Here is an 18,151-nt window from a genome sequence, read left to right on the forward strand (position 1 = left end):
CAAGCCTAAAAGACTTACAGTTTCCGCATGGTCTTTGACAAGCTTGTTTCCCACAGCGGGGCCCCTGGGGCTTGGCACACACCTTTGCTTCTACACCAAAGAAACATTCCACAAGGTGGCGATGCAGGACTCACTCCACTTGTAGGTTAACCGATGAGTCTGCAGGTAGAACTGCCTGACTAAGGAGGTGACCGTACAACTGCATTATCGACTGATCCAAAGCACATTCTCATTTCCTGTAATAATGGCATCATTTTACGCAGGGGTCATGACTCAGCGAGCAAATGAGACTGTGATCATCGCACACAAAGGTTACCTTTACCAAGGTGAGCTGTTGTAAAGGCCAAAGCTGGTTACTTAAAAGCAGGAGTGAGTTTTCACTCCTGGTGTGTAGGGTTTCCTTTTTCATTAATGTGGTGCGATCCCCCTGGGTCCCTGAAGAAAAAGTCCAGCTCATTAAGCACAAAACAGCAAGAAGTTCTCGTGAGTAGACAGCAGACAGGTGATATCATCATTGAGAGTGAGTAACTTGAAAGTGCGTCTGTTCCAGTTTGGCAATATCCAGTCAATTTAACTGCGGGGTCAGCCAAACGTCTTTAGAAAACAGTTCCCAACTTTCTTTATTTTGAGTATGAAGCTCTGTGACGTCTCAGAGAAAGTTATCACGCTCCTCCTTTGGCGTCCATCCAAATGGCTTCCTTTCTTCCGGTCAGCTTCTTAGATGAGTTCCTTTACGGTAAAAAGCCAAAGAATTTCCAAAAACACATCAGTCCCGTGGGAGACCCCTGCTTACATCATTACTGTTGCCACTGGTTCTGTTCCCCCGCTTTCTTACTGTGCCGACACTGAAAAACATGCCACTGAAATAGACCAGTTATAGATTATGAATCATGAGGAGAGGCCCCCTGTGGTTAAATTCATCAATTAGGTGATTGTAATCACTCTCATTTGAAATTCAATGTGGCGTATGAGTGAGAGTGAGACTGCGTTGTGTGCTAATTTAAACTTTCCAGTAATGCCATACAGATGTAGTTTGTAGCTTTATAATTAAACACAGATGGAAGACAGACTGGTATAGGTCCGTGCTCATTGTGTGATAATACAGTAGTCTGTGATACAATGCGGTGACCAGTGTCTGAGTACTATCACTAACAAGTGAGGTTTTGTAAGGATGTGACACACACAAGGTTTTCTGTGATCTCAATCACTAACAAACTGTGCATGTCAGCCCCACTTTCTCCCAGAATTGCGTAGTCACACAGAGACGCACAACTCTTTCCTTTTTTTTCTTTTTTTCTGTCTGACACACACACAAGGACTAAGTACACTTCTTTACCCAGGTGCACAGCCCCACACCTGTTGTTGCAGCTCTCTGTAATTAGCCCGACACAATTATCATTGGTGGATGGATGGAGGGGGTGAAGACAATGGGGCAGTTATTCCGTCCCTATCATCTCTTTCTCTCTCCCTGCTGTCGAGTAATGAAAGATACTTCCCTTCTTCAAAGGGACGGAGTTTCCTACAAAACGGCTGAGTCAGAGGAGAAAAGGAGGGAAGGATGAAAAGAAAAGGAGAACAGTAGGGAGGCACGGGTGGTAACGCAATGCTGCTGGTGTGAGGCCCAGTGGACCACAGTGATTGTGCTCATTGTTGTACACACAGGAGTGAAAAAGCCTGTGGCTCTCACACTTAACGCTAACAGCTACAACATGGCACAGCGTCAGTATCTATTTGCGATCTGGTAGCACTTTACCTGAGCCTTGCGTCATCCTAAAACCTACAGTATAAGAAGGTTTTTCAGGTCATATGTCAGGCAAAAAGGGCAGAAAATGCTGACTACTGGATCACTCATATAGGACAAAGAAATGAGACTTGTGAGGTTCAAGTGCAAACTAAAGGTAGTTGTAGCGTGAAGTCAGCTGAAAGTGGAATAATGTGCATGTCCCTGTCAGAGACAACAAAAAAGACAGACTGGGGGATGTAAGAATCTGTGTGGGGTTTGAGATAACTGAGGAGAAGGTCAGGGATGCTTGGAGGGACATCTGTGAGACGCAGACAGACGACAGGCTGAAGCTGAGGTTGGTGATGGGGAGACTGATGATGAACCAGACAGCAGAGCCTCAGTGGGGTGATTACAAGGCCAAGAGAAAAGCTCAAGGGACAGATTTGTTTTCTCCTAGTTACATCACCCAAACGTGAACTCCTCACATAAACACATAAACTTCTTCTTCTTTCTTTTTTTTGGTGCATGCATGCATGCACCTACACACAAATGCACACAGGCATAGGCCGTGATATAAAGGAACCCCTGTGAGGTCAGATCCACCGAGCTGAGGCTGTCCACTGTTAGTAGGACTAGCCAGGTAAGCCTCGCAGTCTCTCTGGCAGCTACAACCACCACCACCAACCACTGTATCTTACCCTGCCCTGTCCTGCCCTGCCGCGGCCTTCTCTCCACTGGCGGCTGTCTGTCCTAGGCTGCTGCTGCTGGTTCTCTCAAGCAGCTTTTGCCTTCATGCACGTGCTGTTCAATTTGAGAGAGAGGTACAAATTTGGAATTGGTGGTGTTTTCCTCTTTACCAAAATGCCCTCATCTACCTCTTCCCTTCTCCTTTCTTCTTTCCTTCTGTTTTCCTGCTTCTCTCTCTCGCTTTCGTTCTTATTCAGTATGTTTCTCCCGGGCCAGGGGGCCTGTGGGCAGGGGCCTTATTCCACCAGCCTGGGGCTTCTGTCAGAGGCTTGTTCCATTTTGCGTCATGGTGTTGACTGAGCGGACCCCACACTTAACTCCCATAGAGCCATGGGGTTGGGCGGCAGGGCGGCCGGCGCGGGCTAACGCGGCCCCGTGTTCAGCGTGGTAATCTGATGGCCATGTTTATTTTATGTAGCGCTGCTTTGATGGAGCAGAAAAAGTCTTTGGGCTTTTTGTTTCAGCACTTTCACTGCCAGGTCAGAGGTGCTCGCCGTGGTTACGCTCAGGAAGAATAATATTTGCCCTTATATTCACTCCAAACAGGCTTTTTTCCATATTAGTGTCAGGGATACTCTCTGGGTTTCTGCCTTCCACTGATTCGGCACATTGGGGGTGAAGGGTGGCGGGGGGACCACACCTCAAAAGCATCGCTGCCTGGAGGATAATGAGGGTGTTCCACAGGTCGTCCCCAGGCCTGGTCTTATACCCCTGAGTGAACCCCCATCACACTCAGCTCAGGGCCTGAGAGACAGACCTGCAGCCACATATATGTATGTATATATATAAGTCCCAGGAGTGAAGGAAAACACACACATAAACACATGAAAACACTCTCCCTCCTGCTTGGTTGCCGCAGGCTCCACCTCAGCTGTCAGTCGTCCAAACTTCCCAGGGGTTCTTTTTAATGGAGTTAATGAGAAAAAGAAAAGAAAAACTCCTCCTTGTCTGCCTGAGCCTTTCACTGCTTCACCTCAAAACTCACACACCCACTTATCAGCCTTGTGTCAGCTGTTTCAGATGGGTCGAAAAGCCAGAGAACCGCACCGAGTCATTTTATGAGGTTTTGAACTAAACATACGAGAGAAAAGCATAACTGTCCACATTCACTGGATCCAATCCCGACCCTGCACAACCACACCATAAAGTACAAATGGAGTCTCATGTATTGGCTCTCATCTCATCTCATCTTGGTCTTTACTTACTGTGTCTCCATTAAGCTTTACAATGTTGACCTGGTCTAGGAAAGTATTTTCTGACTGCCAATTTAAATGACCTGCTTTGTCAAGCAAGAATGCTTCTTACTTTGAAGATTAATTAATACATAGCTTTTGAAAGAGAAAGCCCAGATTGTGGCTGAGAATACTGTTTATCTGTCTCAATTTTGTTATTATATCTGGCCAAGGTCTATGCTATGATCATGATATTACAGGAATGAATCAATGTCATACAAGATAAGACACCCTTGGGAGTTTTTTAATGTTTCATTTCCTTCTAGGTTGTTATTTATGATCTGAATACAGAAAAGACTGGGTTTAGGCCAGATAGGAACAATAAGCAAACATGCAGAAGCACATATACAGGCACACACTAGCATGCATGAACAGAAACTAGATCCCCATCAACCATCTTCTACATCTCTTATCTTTCCATTGAGTTGAATAAAAAAAACATACACAGGAAGGACTGTTTACACTTCCTGCCCTGTTTCATATATCCCATTATCTCCTTTGTATTCTAACACATCTGACATGTTTTTGGCCTCCCGTGCATCTGTGAGGTATGTGCTTACTCACAAATGAAGGTGCTTCTGTTCTGATGTAATCCGGGGAAAATGGGGAAACAAGGAGGGGGGTACTACCCCGGTGGTAGGTAATCTAATCCCTCCAGTCGCAATTTGGCAACTCAAAACAATTACCGCCTGGCTGTTCAGAAAAACAGCAGCCAGACAAAAGGGGTGTAGGCTCGTTAGAAGAAGCTGATGTAAAGTCGCATTTAGTAGGTCACTACAGACGGGAGGCTAATCTGGATCAGGGTTTGGCAATGTTGCGCTCGCTGTTTAAACCATGTTTGAAAGCCTCTGCACATGCCACTGCGTGGGAGATGGCAAGAAAAAGTCAGGTGAGTGAGTCATACAGAGGCGGTGTCAGTCAAACCGAAGGGTTCACCAGCAAGAAATCGGTCTGTGAGGTGTGTGTCCTCTTCCCAGTCACAGTCACCCAATCAGGGCTGATTAAAGAGCTTTATCTTTCCTGTGACATGCCTCTATCTGAACGCCCTCTTCCTGCCCCACAGCCAGCTCTCGATCTCGTTCAGCACCCTTTCAATGAACGATAGAGTGATTTACGTCTTTGTAGTTGCTATCTTTATTCAGTCATTCTTTTCCATGGTACCACTTTGTTTTTTCAAATCCACCTCTTCCTCTGTTAATTTGCTCTTTTCCCTATTAGTGTCCCACCTATCTCGATCCAGTCATCCCAACCCCTCCTGTCCCTTTCTTGTCTCTTTATGTGTGTCATGGCCCCATCCTTTTCTTCATCCTCTCTCTCGGCCTCCTAATAAAGCCACTGCCTTTGTTCACAGTTTTAGAGTCATAGCCTAGACCTACGTCAGTCTAGATTTCCTTCTTCCGTCTTTTCCAATCCCACCTTTTATCGTCATTTATTATCCCAGATGAATGTCCTTGCCCCCGGTTGCTTTTGGGCATTTAGTCCAGTCTACTGCAGGGAATTTCCTACTTATCGTTCACTGGGCCATTCCTTGCATTCTTAGCATACTTCCTGGCACTGCTGGAGGTCCAGCCGGCCGCAAGGGTGTCAGCAATGCAAGGCAGGCGCTGATGCAAACTAACATCATTCGTACATCCAGGGGTTTGCTTTTGATGAGGATGGACAGTGTGATTGATGAACAGAAAGAGGATGAGGAGAAGGAGGTGACATAAAAAGAATGAAGCGGTGGGTAGTGGTGGTGGAGGGGGGCTGCTGTCAATGTGTGTGAACTCTGTGCCAAAAATAGAAAATTCTGGATAGCTTTCATTTCTAAGTCCTTGACTCAGAAAATGTTATTGAAAAAAAGGAGACATGCAAGGCATTTAAATGTCTCCCGAAAGAGCAGTTTATGGGTAATTGGAAACAGCAGGGGGGTCAAAGTGCACATAAACAGCCTGAATAATTATAGAGAGATTAGAATAACTTTCATGTCGTTCCTCTTAGTCATAGACCTCAATGAAACAAATGGTTCTCAAACTGCATCCTAAACTGAGCTTTTTATTTATTTATTTTTTTTGCATTCCCACGATGAACAAAGGTCAAGAAAATAAAACTCGAGAGACACCGGGGGCTGTGACAAGGATGTGCAGATGTGCAAGGAAAAGATGGCCGTCAAACTTGTCAGCTGGAGATAATGATAAGGGTGGTTAAGAAGAATGCACGCAAACACATTACTTCCATATCTTACTCTCACTATTCCAGAGATAAGATAGCATGTCCAAGAAGTATGGGGGATAGACAGTTCACATTTTAAATAAACATTTACAGTAAATGTTTTTGTTCCTTGGAGAATACACAAAAAAAGAAAAGAGAAGAAAAACAAACAGCAACACAACAACCGCTGAAATTTGAATCTAAGACGGACGACAGTGTATCTTCTGTGCTGTGTTTGCACTGCTTTTAGTCAAAGTCACTTCAAACCAAAGTTGACATTTCAGTGAACTTGAGGTCCACCTCCCCTCCCTGTGCGGTCAAAGCGCAGCCTACTGAATGTGGAGAGAAGTCTTTCTTGATTTCCAGACATTTTCAAATATACTCTCTAAACCAGTTGTCCTCGGCTCCCAATCCCTTTACGTACTCTGCTTCAAAACATAAACATTGACAACATGCGGATATGAAACTTCCTTTCCTGTGTTTGCTCTCATTTATGATGAAATTTACACACTCTCTATGGCTGACGCACAGGAAGTGTTCAGGAGAACGAGCTGCCCATGTGCTCTCTTATAAGTTGTGTTATCTGCTATCATTGTTGTGGGAGGTTGATTTACGATTGTCAGTGTGTAATGAGCGTTAATTTAATGAATGGCAAGTGATGAAGGGACCTGAAATGCGTCAGCATTCAGAGAAACAGCCGGACCTTGTCAGGTTAAAGGGGATAGTGGCCTATAAATAGTTTTAAATGCTGGTGTGAACAGACGTAAGCATATGTGTCAATGTGTATGTAGGTGTCCATCTGTCTGCAAAAGGGCATCCTCCCGCCTCCCCCAGTGTGACTAAGGTCATGTCACGTTGACAAAGTTGCTCTCTAGGGTAAACTGTGACGTCACGCAAGTCCTCTTGCTTTTGTCTGCTTGCGCCCCTCACTCTTTCCCCATCGTCTCAGCAACCTCTGCTGCCCCCCGCTCCCCCACCACCGCACATTCACTTACACCCTTCCCAGTTTCCCCTGTGTGTTTGTCAGCAGCTCTCAGCTTCGGTAGAATAACACGACGACAGGCTGAATGTGTGACTGACGCAGACGCACTGCGCGCCGGTAAGTAGTGGTCAGCTTTGATTGAGTACACATCTCACATAGATGTAGTAACTCACCACAGAAGTGGTGCAATCCTGACAAAGAGACAGCGAATGCACAAGTAAGGTCTCTGGGGTAACTACTCTGCAAGCACCAAGGAATGCACCAAAAATAGGAGCTTCACTTTCACTCCCCTCTTTTTATTCCTTTACTTGAAAAAAACAAAACAAACAAACCTCTGCATGGAGTCAGCGGTGGAGTGATATGTCGGGCTGGTGAATAAAAATTTGCTCGAGCACTATTTCACGGATCTTTCTCTGCACTGTCATAGAAAACAGGGAGATCAGAGGTGAAGGGGAAGGTAGCGAGTGAGTGAAAGAGAAAGCGAGGGGGAGCTGAGGGGAAGCACTTTGAGGGGAGGAAGAGATGAGGAGAGAGCGGGACGCAGACAGGACACACCATGACAGGAGAGGAAAGAATGTTTAAGGCGACTGAGAATGAGAGTGAGAGGAGCGGGAGGGAGAACCGGAGGAGAAAGCGGGAGCTCTGAGACAGGCCTGGGCTCTCCAGTGTATTAACACCAGTCTGAGATGAAGGAAGCAAGCAGGGTAGATGGAAAGAGTGTTTGCACAGTAAAAAGTTCCTTGTGCGTGGGTTGCTTACTTCCTGCTGTACACCCCACCACCCCTCCCGCCCCTCGTCTTCTCCTTCTCATACTCCTTCTGTGACCTGTTCCTTCAGCTCGCGATTTCCTCACTGGCAGACGCATAAATGCTTGGAAGCAGTGAGAGAGAGCTGGGGAGGTGGTGAACGTGAGCAGGTGAGCAACACAGAGTCAGCGAGGGAGAGGGTTTCGGTTGAGTCTGCCCGCTACACATGCATGCACATACACACACATACACTGTGTTTTGTCACATACCATAGAGTTTGGTTTCCAAACAAAATGACCCTTGTAAAAGTGTGCTTAATAGAGAGTTGATTTAAACGTTCTGGCTCCCCAACTTTCTGCCAGGGAGAGACGTCTGCTTCATGCTCTCCCTTTCATCACTGCATCCTGCCCTTTTGCACGGCTCTGTGAACTAAGCCAGCGGAGGAAACCTGCCATAATGATGCTGGTTAATATGCTCCTTTAATGGGCGAATAAAAAAGGCAAAGCAGTAGATGCACAACAGCCATATCTGTCTTGAGTGGGCTGCTCGAATGGAAAAGGAAGAGAGCAATTGACACGCGTAATTTGTAAATCGCGTCTGCAGGGAGTTTTCTCAAATAAGAGCTTGCCAGAGATGTGGGGACTTGAAAGAAGCCCCTTCTGTCTGATAGCTGTTTTTAAAAAAGCGCAAGAGCACATTAAAGCTGATCTTTGACATGGACAAAGAAAGTCAGAGACGTCACTTTATAGCCCAATGACTGCAGCCCCCTTTCTGTGTGTCACTATTTCTTCTTTCCCCCCAGAACTATTAGCACACTCACTCGCTCTCTGACGTAGGTTGAGGTACAGTAACAGGGGTTAAGCGGAGGAAAGAAGCGGGATGGAGCAGTGATAGTGATAGGTAGGATAGGATACCCCGCTGGAGTCCCCCAACTGGGAGCAAGCTGGAGAAAATGAATGAAGGACAGAATGGCGGAGGAAAGAGGAAGAAGACAGGAGGTTGAGGAGGTCACAGGGAAACTTGAAAGCGTACTGTTATAGGAGGATAAATATTAACAGTAATGGGTCGGACATTTGGTTTCCCCTTTGAACGTAATCTCCTGGTTTGTTTTTTCAGGCCCCGTTGGAATTCCCAAGAGGAAATGAGGGTGCAACATAAAAATGGTGAATTTATTACTACTTCTTCTCCCATAATCCCTTTTACCATCGAAGCAGAGTTGCGTCACGGCCAGCGTCTTCACTGTTTACTTATGACACTGAGGCAAGCAGAACATGAGACGTAACCCTAAAATCCACAAAGACTACTTTTTCACCCACCTGGACCTGGATATTGACCCACGGCAATAAACATTTATGAGAAAACCAACATTAACAGAATGGGCTGATTTGGTATTTGTTCTCATAATCAAAGTACAACCACAAAGCACACTAAAGTAAACATTGAACAAAAAAATCCCACATTACAAGATCTACTCTTCAAGCTTTTCCCTGTCAGTTTATTGCAGGATGTTACAAAAATACACACACTCCTGAATTTGATAGTTTTTTTTTTTTTTTTAATGACTAATGATTTGAGCAGCTGTGTGGATTAACAACGAAGCAAAATGTGAGAGAAGTGAGCGAGGCATTCGAGTGATTCGAAGAAAGCATAGAAGTGCGAGTACATGTCATGGCGCACAGCAAACCCAGTGTAAAGTACGGGCGAAGTGAGAGAAGCTTGTGTGAGTAAAGTTTGTCTGGCAGCGAGGCAGGCTGGCAGGCTCTGTCACAGGTTCCCCTTCCTCTCTGATGTCTTTGAGGTCGTAGTCTGAGTGTCTCACTCTGTTTCTCCTCCTGTGGTGGTTTACACAGATTGGTGATGTAATGGGTAGCATATGAAGGCCACACACAAACACACTCTCACGCACAGACGCGCACGCAAACGCTCATGCATGTTATACAGACACCGCACTTGTACCACCGCATACCCATAATTACACACATATACTGTATGCACACCCATTTACACAAACCCTGGATTCCCCCTTTTCCAACATGCGCCGCTCTGTGCTCGCTCTCACACACGAAAAGCAAACGTCTAAACAAAGATACAGAGCTTTTTCTTTTTCTTTTTAAACTTTGCACACTGACATCGATGCACGTGTGCACACTCCCACGTGCACAAACGCACACAGACGCACTCCCTGTGTCATAGTGTGTGAGTGATCAGTGCTGGCGGATGGCCTAACAGTGCTTCAGAACCACCCAGGAGACCCCCATCATAAGAGGCAGCCCGGAGAGGGAATGAGGGAGAGTGACTAACTTCACTCTTTCTTTTCTTCTCTCCCCAGCTGTGTCTTCAAACGTCCCTTTGATGTGGGAAATTAAAAAGAGCGAGTGTGTCAATATCTCCCTACGTCCAACCGCACTCATCTATTTCTTCTGCTCCTTCCCCCTGCTCTCCTCCTTTCCCTGCTTTTTTTTTTCTACTGTTGACCTGAGAAAACAGAGCATGACCCTTTTTCACCACAACAACTCCGCCACCCACTCGTTGCCACCGGGCCCTCATCATTTGGAGGGTGTTTGTTTGTCTGTGTAGGCCCACCGCTGGACTGGCAACTCTGTGTGTATATGTGCATGAGTGTGCAAGTGTGCGCATACAAAGCCCACCACTAATTATTTTCTAACCACACCATGAGTGTATGTCTGTGAATGAGGGTCTCCTAATCTCACACCCAGACTCAAAAACGCTTTCTTCCTTTTCCCCGCTCTCTCTCCCGTCTCTCCTTCCTTCTCTCGCGTTCTCCCTTTTTTCCTCCCTTTGTGTATGTCTGAGTGAGATTCCCTTGTGATTTACTTTACAGTGTGTGTACAGTATGATGCATTAGCTGTCCCAAATGTGATGACTGGAAACTCATTTTTGCCCTTTTGCAACAGTGGGCCACGCTTTACTGCACCTGACTGAGTGTTTCCAGGCTGCCCCGCTCTGTGTGTGTGTGTGTGTGTGTGTGTGTGTGTGTGTGTGTGTGTGTGTGTGTGTGTGTGTGTGTGTGTGTGTGTGTGTGTGTGTTTGTACGAAAAAGAGACACAAACAAGTTGGAGTAGTGAGTCTGTGATGTTTCTGCATGCATCAGCATGTGCGTTTTGGTGCCAGAAAAAGACTGTTTTGGTTTATTAGAGCTGAATCCTCCTTTCTGTGACACATCCACATGCATCTGTCTCTATATGATGTTGACCCAAACACAAACACAAATAACCCACCACCGCCTCGACACTCCTGTGGCGTGTGTCCGCTCACTGTTTCTATGCAACACTTTGAGAGGCCCCTTCTGGTCTGGACAGCACCTCTCCTGCTCCTATCCGTAGTCTCTCACTCTTTCCTTCACCCTGGAGAGGGAGAGAAGAAGTGAAAAAAAGAGAGGGGGTGGGGGGGCAGTGGAAATAACAGGCTGCTGTCTCAAGAGGGGCTCTGAAAAAAATAGCAAGGGGTAAAAAAAAAAAGGAGGAAAAGAAATACAGGAGAAAAAGGTGTTTGCTAAAAGGTATTAGCCATAATACTGTACTGGGAATGTGACGTGTGTAGCCTAAACCACAAGCAGGAGCACAATTTCTGTGACATTTCCCCCTGAAGTATAACAGGAAAAAAAAACACAAAAACACACCAGCACGCAAGAAAAAGATAGGACAGGTAAAACTAGAGTGTAGAGGCTCGAAAAGATACATGGTTACATAAGATATACTGATACACATGAAAACAATGGGCTTTTTAAAACATCTGCAGTGATAGAGAGTTAGGGGGGAAGAGATTTGGCGATGGAAAGATAGAAAGAGGTAGATGCGACTGATTGGGGCAGGTAGCGAGATGCGACGGAGGAAGTGCCGGAGATAGGGACAGGACAGGATAGGATAGGATAGAGAGAAAGTGATAGAGGGGGAAAAAAACAACGGAACATTTTTTTAAAGTTTCGCAAAGGGAGACAGGGCAGAAGGGAGGGGAGGAGGAAAGGGAGAGAGAGGGCGAGAGAGAGGGCGAGAGAGAGAGAGAGAGAGGAGGGAGAGGGAGAGAGAGCGTGTGTCTGCGTGTGTGTGTTTTTATGAATGAAGTGAGTCACTGCCGATGTGTCATAGGCCCGACGTCTTTATAAAGGAAGTTTTAAACAAGCCTAAACACTTCACTGCGCGCAAAAATTGGACTTACCACACTCGCATCCCTCTCTCTGCATTTCTGTAGCCTCTCTCTCTGTCTCTCTCCAAACTGCCAAAGTGCTTCTCTGCCTTCAGCACTCTATAAAGACTGCAGGGGCTCCTCTCAAACTTTACTGAAAAAAGAAAGTTTGACGATATTCGCTTTTTTTTTTTACCTTTAACTTTCTGACTTTGCCGTCTGAGTGCTCGCACTCATCACTCTGCGCTCTCTCATCCAGTGTGTCCTGACAACTTTCCTCCTCACTCTGACAGAAGAGTGAGCAAGAAGAAACCGGAGCACGTGACCGTTTCCGGAGTTCAATTTATTTATTAATTTTCTATTTATTTATTTATTTGCCTCCGTTTTTCTGCTGGTTTGCCTATCTCTTGGATCCGAACCAATATGAAATGTAAGTGATTATATGACTGTGGGTTAAAAAAAAATCTTATAAATGTTTCTCATTTTTAATCAGCTTTGTTCTAAAAATTTTTTGTTAGTTTTTTGTTGTTGTTGTTAAAAAGTTGCTTCCCCCCCCCCACACTGTGCACAGGTTAAATTATTTAGAGATCAGAAAATCTAAGCAACTGCTTCTTTATTGCTCGACTGAAGATTTGGGCAACTTAATTCTGTTAAAGTTGCTCTGGGACGAAGAGCTCAGATGCTTCTGCAGTGTTATTTTGGCTGCGATTCTTGTGGTTCACCTGTAATTATCAAGCATTCATCATCTCAACACCACTGTGGTTCCCTTTTAATACTTAGTCTACCTTGTACTTGAACTTGAAAGGACAAGAATGAATGAGCTTACTGTTAGGAGAGTTGACTTGGCTTGACTTGGTCTATATAATTTATACCACCGGCTCACGTACCTATCGAGTTGCAGGTGTGACAATCAGCGGCATTCATTGCTTTGCTTATGGTAAAGATGAAATGGAGCTATTCTGTGTCAAAGCCTGGCATTTAATGTTTTAATGATTTGCATTCAGCCTGTGAAAACATGACTCTGAAGCTCTTCAGGATTCTTCTTGCCAAGTCTGGAGCTATTGTTTATATCATGGTGCAATATCTTCCCCTAAAGCTGACAGCCGTGCCCCGAGGCCATTATCATTATGGCGAGATGACAGCGCCTCTCCACTAATTGCTTCCGTTTTGTTCTACCCCTGCAGTGCTGCTCGACTCCTCCTCATCTCTCCTCTTCTCGCTGCTATTGGCTCAGCTGCCCGTGTTCACGTCTGCCTCTCCGGTGCCACAGCGGCGACCCAGTGACTTGGATAAACTGTCCAATCAGACCAAAAATCTAATGAAACTCACCACAGAACTGCTGGTAAGTGATGAAGCTGTCCTCAAGACCATTAGGTTTACCAATCAGCCTCTGACATCGGGAGTGGAGGCTGAGAGGCCCTGACCACCCCGTGCTAATTGAATTGGAAGACGATGCTGGTCATTACACCACAGACTGATCTTTTACTAATTGGATTTGGGTGCTAATGTTAGCTTTCGGTTTAGGTAACCTCACACATTAAACTGCACCCACTTTGCATCACGCACTATTGTGCAAACGCATACCAGGTTTGCTCGGGGCTTTAGTCCACCTTAAGCTGCTTTCACGAGTCCATCTGCATGCTTACACGGGGCAACAAACGTCTCGGGGGGGATTTGACTCAGTGATCTCACTTTTAATCCACACGGGAGAGGCGGTCTGACTCAGCAGCATGCCGGTGTGCCTGGTCACCTCCCCTGGTGGCGGTTGCATTAAGACTTGGTGGCAAAGAAGGTGCCAGTGGAGGTGCAGTGAAATTAAATCTACCTCCATCCAGCTACAAAAACAGCCAAGCACGCCGTCTGTGAAATGACAGCAGCGTGTATCGCATGCTTGTTTACACAGAAACATGTTTATGGTCGGCGGTTGGTGAAGTGTTGAGCTTCTCTCCCCAATTAAATGCGACAAGTCTGGCCCGAAATCCTATTGCGATGACAGTCGAGTTAGTAGGGAAATCAGATTTGAGAACTTAGACAAGATTTGGATCCGACAGGTGATTGTGTATCAACACTGTGTTTTAACAGGTGAAAAGAAAACGGCATCATATCTCTGGATCTTTGGTTACACATGGCTGATATTGATTCTATTTTTGCATTATGCAAATCTTTAAACTCTTTTGTTCAGGAGATAAAATTAGAAATAGCCACATACTCTCTCTAGTCTTGTCCAGCAGTGTTGAGAAAGTGTTTGCGTGTGTGTTTGTGTTTGTGCTTTGAAATAATGTTATAGTCATTGTGTAGTAGCATCACAATCTGAAATCCAGATGTGAGCACACCAGGATTATCAAAGGGCATCCGAAACAGTGTTAGACAGTGTTCACTAACACTGGGGATTTATTTTTAATTCCCCCCCCCCCCCCCTTTTTGTGTGGAATTCCACTAAAAAGAGGACAAAGTTAGGAAAGATAAATAGAATGGGAATCCATGGAAAGTCCCTGCAAAAGAGCAATGAAACTGATGCTTTAAAGAGGGAGAAATGTGCGTATGTGTATAAACATAGTTCTATATGGGCCCAGGTTTTCCAGTGTGCCTGTGTATGAGTCTGTGCACACTTGCATACATACAAATGTGTATACGTGTGTGCATGCGTTTGTCTGTATGCATTTTTGTGGCCGTGTGTGTGTGCATTGAGGGCTCTGTAAATAGCCGTGGTAGTGTAGGTGCGGTGTTTAGTGTTTTGCTTTCGGTCGCCACAGCAAAGTGACTTGATAAAAATCAAAAAGATTTATCACATTCCAGTATTTGCATTCAGGAAGAAAAAGGTTGGATGCTAGGTTCTGTCGGGTGAGGTCATGGTCTGGGATGAAGAGAGCGAGAGAAACTGGAATAAGAGGCAGAATTAAAGGCTGAGAAAGATGGGGCAAAACCCACAAGAGATGAAGAGAGATCAGAGAAACAACTAGATGACAAGCCGGTGGTGTGTGTGTGTGTGTGTGTGTGTGTGTGTGTGTGTGTGTGTGTGTGTGTGTGTGTGTGTGTGTGTGCGTGCATGCACATGTGCACGTCATGTTGCATGTGCCTGTGCACCTGGTATGAGACACAGGGAGAGGCGAGGGACGGGGGAAGTAAGGGACAGCAGGGGAGAAAACGGCAGCGGAGACAAAACATTGGACCACAGACATAAGTGAGCTCTTATAAAGGGCTGATGGAGAGACAATACAGGACATTTATCTCCAAAAACATCAACAAAAACAAGTGGAAGCGAACAACAAGTAATGCAAGGGAAGCACAGAACAACAGGTTAAGGAAGCAATAAGCGCACTCAACTTGTTTATACAAAACATTTCTCAGCAATCATTATTCTAATGTTGTTATGTTCCTCTGCTGATTAGAAATGACGCATACCACTTCACTCATCTCTATTTGTCCCTATTCATTACTAAAATAGGCCTACGTCTTTAATACTAAATTGCACTACTGATGAGCTCAGCTGCCCTTCCAAAGCAGAATCCCATAAACCTGGCATTAGGTTGTTTATCCCCCTCTGCTGGTCAAAGTGGGCACTACACAGGCTGAGCTGGGCAGCGGCACTGCGTCATTCTTTCTTTTTATAGCTGTGACCCTGGAGTTTCCCCGCAGGCCTGTGTTGTCTGTCCCACTTGGAGCTTTCTTAGTCACTGCGTATGTTGTTATCCACACTCCCAGCAGAAAACATCCTGTGGGTTCAGCTCATTTTCTCTTATTGTTGACATTTGGGGAGGCTGAATGTGGGTGAACTCACACTGACCCGATCGACCACACTCCCCTCAGTGAGAGCTACTGTCTCTAAGTGCAGAAAACAGGCACCCAATCAAGATGCTAGACTAATACTTTCCTCATGCTGCCGTGACTTGTTTCAGGATGAGTAAAATTGCGCTGATGTAAATTGCTAAGGGGCTGCTCTGTGTCTTGTTTTCTCTTTCAGAAGGAGCATGCATTTGACTCAGAAGTGGAGCCCCACAGGTTCAAGTCTCTGCCAGAAATGAGCAACAGATCAGCCCATGACCTCAACAATCTTGAGGTAATGCTCTGATAATGTATTTGTGTGTGTGCATGTGGCGAGAAAGAGAGAGAGAGGGGGCGGGGAGCTGGCCTGTTTCGACACTCCCATGCTAAGTCTCTGAAGTATTTTTGCGTTGTTTCCAGCTGAAGCCCACGCTCTCACAGCTTCATTCCGACCTGAAGCTGTACGAGCACCACTTTGAGTGGCTCAACAGAGTGTCGAAGAAGCACCACCACCCTGCAGTGCCCAAGCTGGTGGAGATGATCAGAGAGATGAAATCTCTCATCACTCTGCTGCACCGTCAGGTGAGGAGCTGAGTTTGTCTGTTCGATTCTCAGCGCGCGCCACCGCCGCTGTGATTGAGCTTTCTAATCCGTGTGTTTGCCCGTCTTCTTCTCCACAGATGCTGAGAGTTGAAGCACCAAGGCTCAGTCCGGCGACCCCCTCCCTCCCCCCTCACCTCCCCTATCAGTTTGATGTCCTGCAGTCCACCAATGAGCTTCTTCAGCACTTCAAGCTCTTCTGTGACTGGGCGTACAGAGCCTTCCTCAGCCTTAAGCCCAAGGTCACTGCAGTCCAATGATGATACAGAAAGTAAAAGGGGGCTGCAGAGCCAGTGAGAATACATGGACTTCCGTCCCCATCAAAAGGGAAACAAGACCATGTCAGTGTGCACTGTAGTTGACAGCATCCCTAAAGAGGCCCAAATATCAACCTGTGTGTCAGCATGTGTGTTGAGGAATGTGTCTTTCCATCAGAGCCATTGAGGATGCACCACAATGCAGCCAGTTACAACCATCGATTCCAGCTCAAGTTCCAGTTTAACTCCAATGATTATGTCAAGAAACCGTCATGTCATGACTGTGTTATTTATGTATTTATTTATTTATTGAATGTTAGTTATTTATTTAATTTTTATTTATTTATCTTATTTCTGTACTAACGTGAACTCATTTGCCCACATTTCTGTAATCTTTCCCTTTCTCTTGTGTCTCACTGAACCCAAAAACAAAAACAAAAAACAAAAAACAAACACTGTAGCACTTCCTGAACTGATAGCTCTGATAATGACATTTGTATAAATCAGCTTAATTTACTTTTACATTTTTATTTTTCTTCAGATGATAATTCTTCCAGTAGATGTAGCATGCATTTGGGGCAGCCTAGGCCTTCACTATTCCTTATTTATAGGGCCCTTAAAGTATACGTTTCAAAAGCTCATAATGTCATCTCCAGCCATGGTAAAATATTCCACATGACACATTAATTTATCAATTCCTTATCAAATTCATTTTACTTTATTTCTTCCACGTTAGGATGGTATTTGAAGAAAAGCGAATCCTTTCTTTCGTACCACAGTCACATTTGTGTTTTCAGTGCCTGCTTCCCTTGTGTTCTGCACGTGGAGGCGTAGTTAACATTGTGGTAAAGTCATATGAATGTGCCCTGTTGCTAAGCACTGATGATTCTGATTAGATTCTTTGCACAAACTTGTCGGGATTGGCCCTTCCTAAGAGTGGGATGGCTGATTTTGAACCTGTGCTTTGGTGTAGAAAAGTTTGGGGATTTTTTTGTTTTTGTTTTTAGTTAAACACCCAAAGCCTTAAAATACTATGTATTGTGACACTATGTTCTGTACAGGTGTACATAAATGTACAAGAATGTAAATGTTGTATACAGTGCTTTTGTGTATTATGTCGTTTTCTACAACATACTGTAGATGACCAATTTTATCACTATAATTTTTATTCATTCCTATTCTAGTATTTGTTACAGTATTGACTATTTATTTAAGTAACTTGGTGGAACTATTTATTTTGTGCTGCAGTGGAGCAAGTCTCCTGTCCTTTTGTACTTTTATACAGTTTTTATTCTTATTCGCTATTATTATACCATCACGTTTAAATTATTGTTGTAACATCAAAATGCCTCTTACACACACTAATTGGCCTCAATGTGAAATATGTGCCTTGGTGAAATAAAAACTTCAGAATGTGCACACTGGTTTTTGTGTGTCTTTAAATATGCGTGGCCTACTACCACACCTGTAATATGAACTGTGTGACAGATGGACGTTTTTTGAGGGGGTGCACACTCAGAAACTACATTACCCAACAGTCTGTGCAGAAGAGTCGAGGCAAAAACTGATAAATGTTGAGCTCGAATGTGAAAAAAGCTTTTAGATTAATTTGGAGCATCTTGGAGTATGGATCCTTTACTAATAACTAGCTTACGCCAAATTTTGATTTTCTAAATGTTTTCTGGTAAGAACGTCAACCTGTCTGTTCAAGCCCCCAGCCAATGGGAGTAGCTCATCTATTGTACGTATCAGCCAATCGCTGCCGCTGT

The 18,151-nt window shown here is 45.0% G+C and overlaps 1 protein-coding gene and 1 long non-coding RNA gene across 2 annotated transcripts; one reads left to right on the forward strand and one right to left on the reverse strand.

Moving 5' to 3' along the window:
• Positions 1 to 9,165: 9,165 nt before the first annotated feature.
• On the reverse strand, positions 9,166 to 12,150 carry LOC147319144 (uncharacterized). Its single transcript, XR_015131524.1, has 3 exons — positions 11,797 to 12,150; positions 10,860 to 10,985; positions 9,166 to 9,452 (listed from the first exon to the last, which is right to left on the reverse strand). It is a non-coding gene; the product is annotated as an uncharacterized LOC147319144 (long non-coding RNA).
• Positions 11,760 to 17,799, forward strand: il11a (interleukin 11a). Its single transcript, XM_086311507.1, has 5 exons — positions 11,760 to 12,193; positions 12,948 to 13,105; positions 15,725 to 15,820; positions 15,946 to 16,107; positions 16,206 to 17,799. The coding sequence occupies exons 1-5, from the start codon at positions 12,187 to 12,189 to the stop codon at positions 16,383 to 16,385; spliced, it is 603 nt and encodes a 200-aa protein (XP_086167633.1). The 5' UTR covers positions 11,760 to 12,186; the 3' UTR covers positions 16,386 to 17,799.
• Positions 17,800 to 18,151: the final 352 nt, after the last annotated feature.

Source organism: Aulonocara sp. 'chitande type north' Nkhata Bay, linkage group LG11 (assembly GCF_057382095.1).
Source record: "Aulonocara sp. 'chitande type north' Nkhata Bay isolate Kocher_YH1m ecotype deep benthic linkage group LG11, A_spYH_male_GT1.1, whole genome shotgun sequence".
In the NCBI taxonomy this organism is placed as follows: domain Eukaryota; kingdom Metazoa; phylum Chordata; class Actinopteri; order Cichliformes; family Cichlidae; genus Aulonocara; species Aulonocara sp. 'chitande type north' Nkhata Bay.

What these genes read in the sequence shown, in the direction of transcription:
- il11a (XM_086311507.1), top strand. An exon ending in AACTCACCACAGAACTGCTG is followed by an intron (nt 13,106 to 15,724) that starts GTAAGTGATGAA and finishes TTTCTCTTTCAG; the next exon opens with AAGGAGCATGCATTTGACTC. An exon ending in ATGACCTCAACAATCTTGAG is followed by an intron (nt 15,821 to 15,945) that starts GTAATGCTCTGA and finishes CGTTGTTTCCAG; the next exon opens with CTGAAGCCCACGCTCTCACA.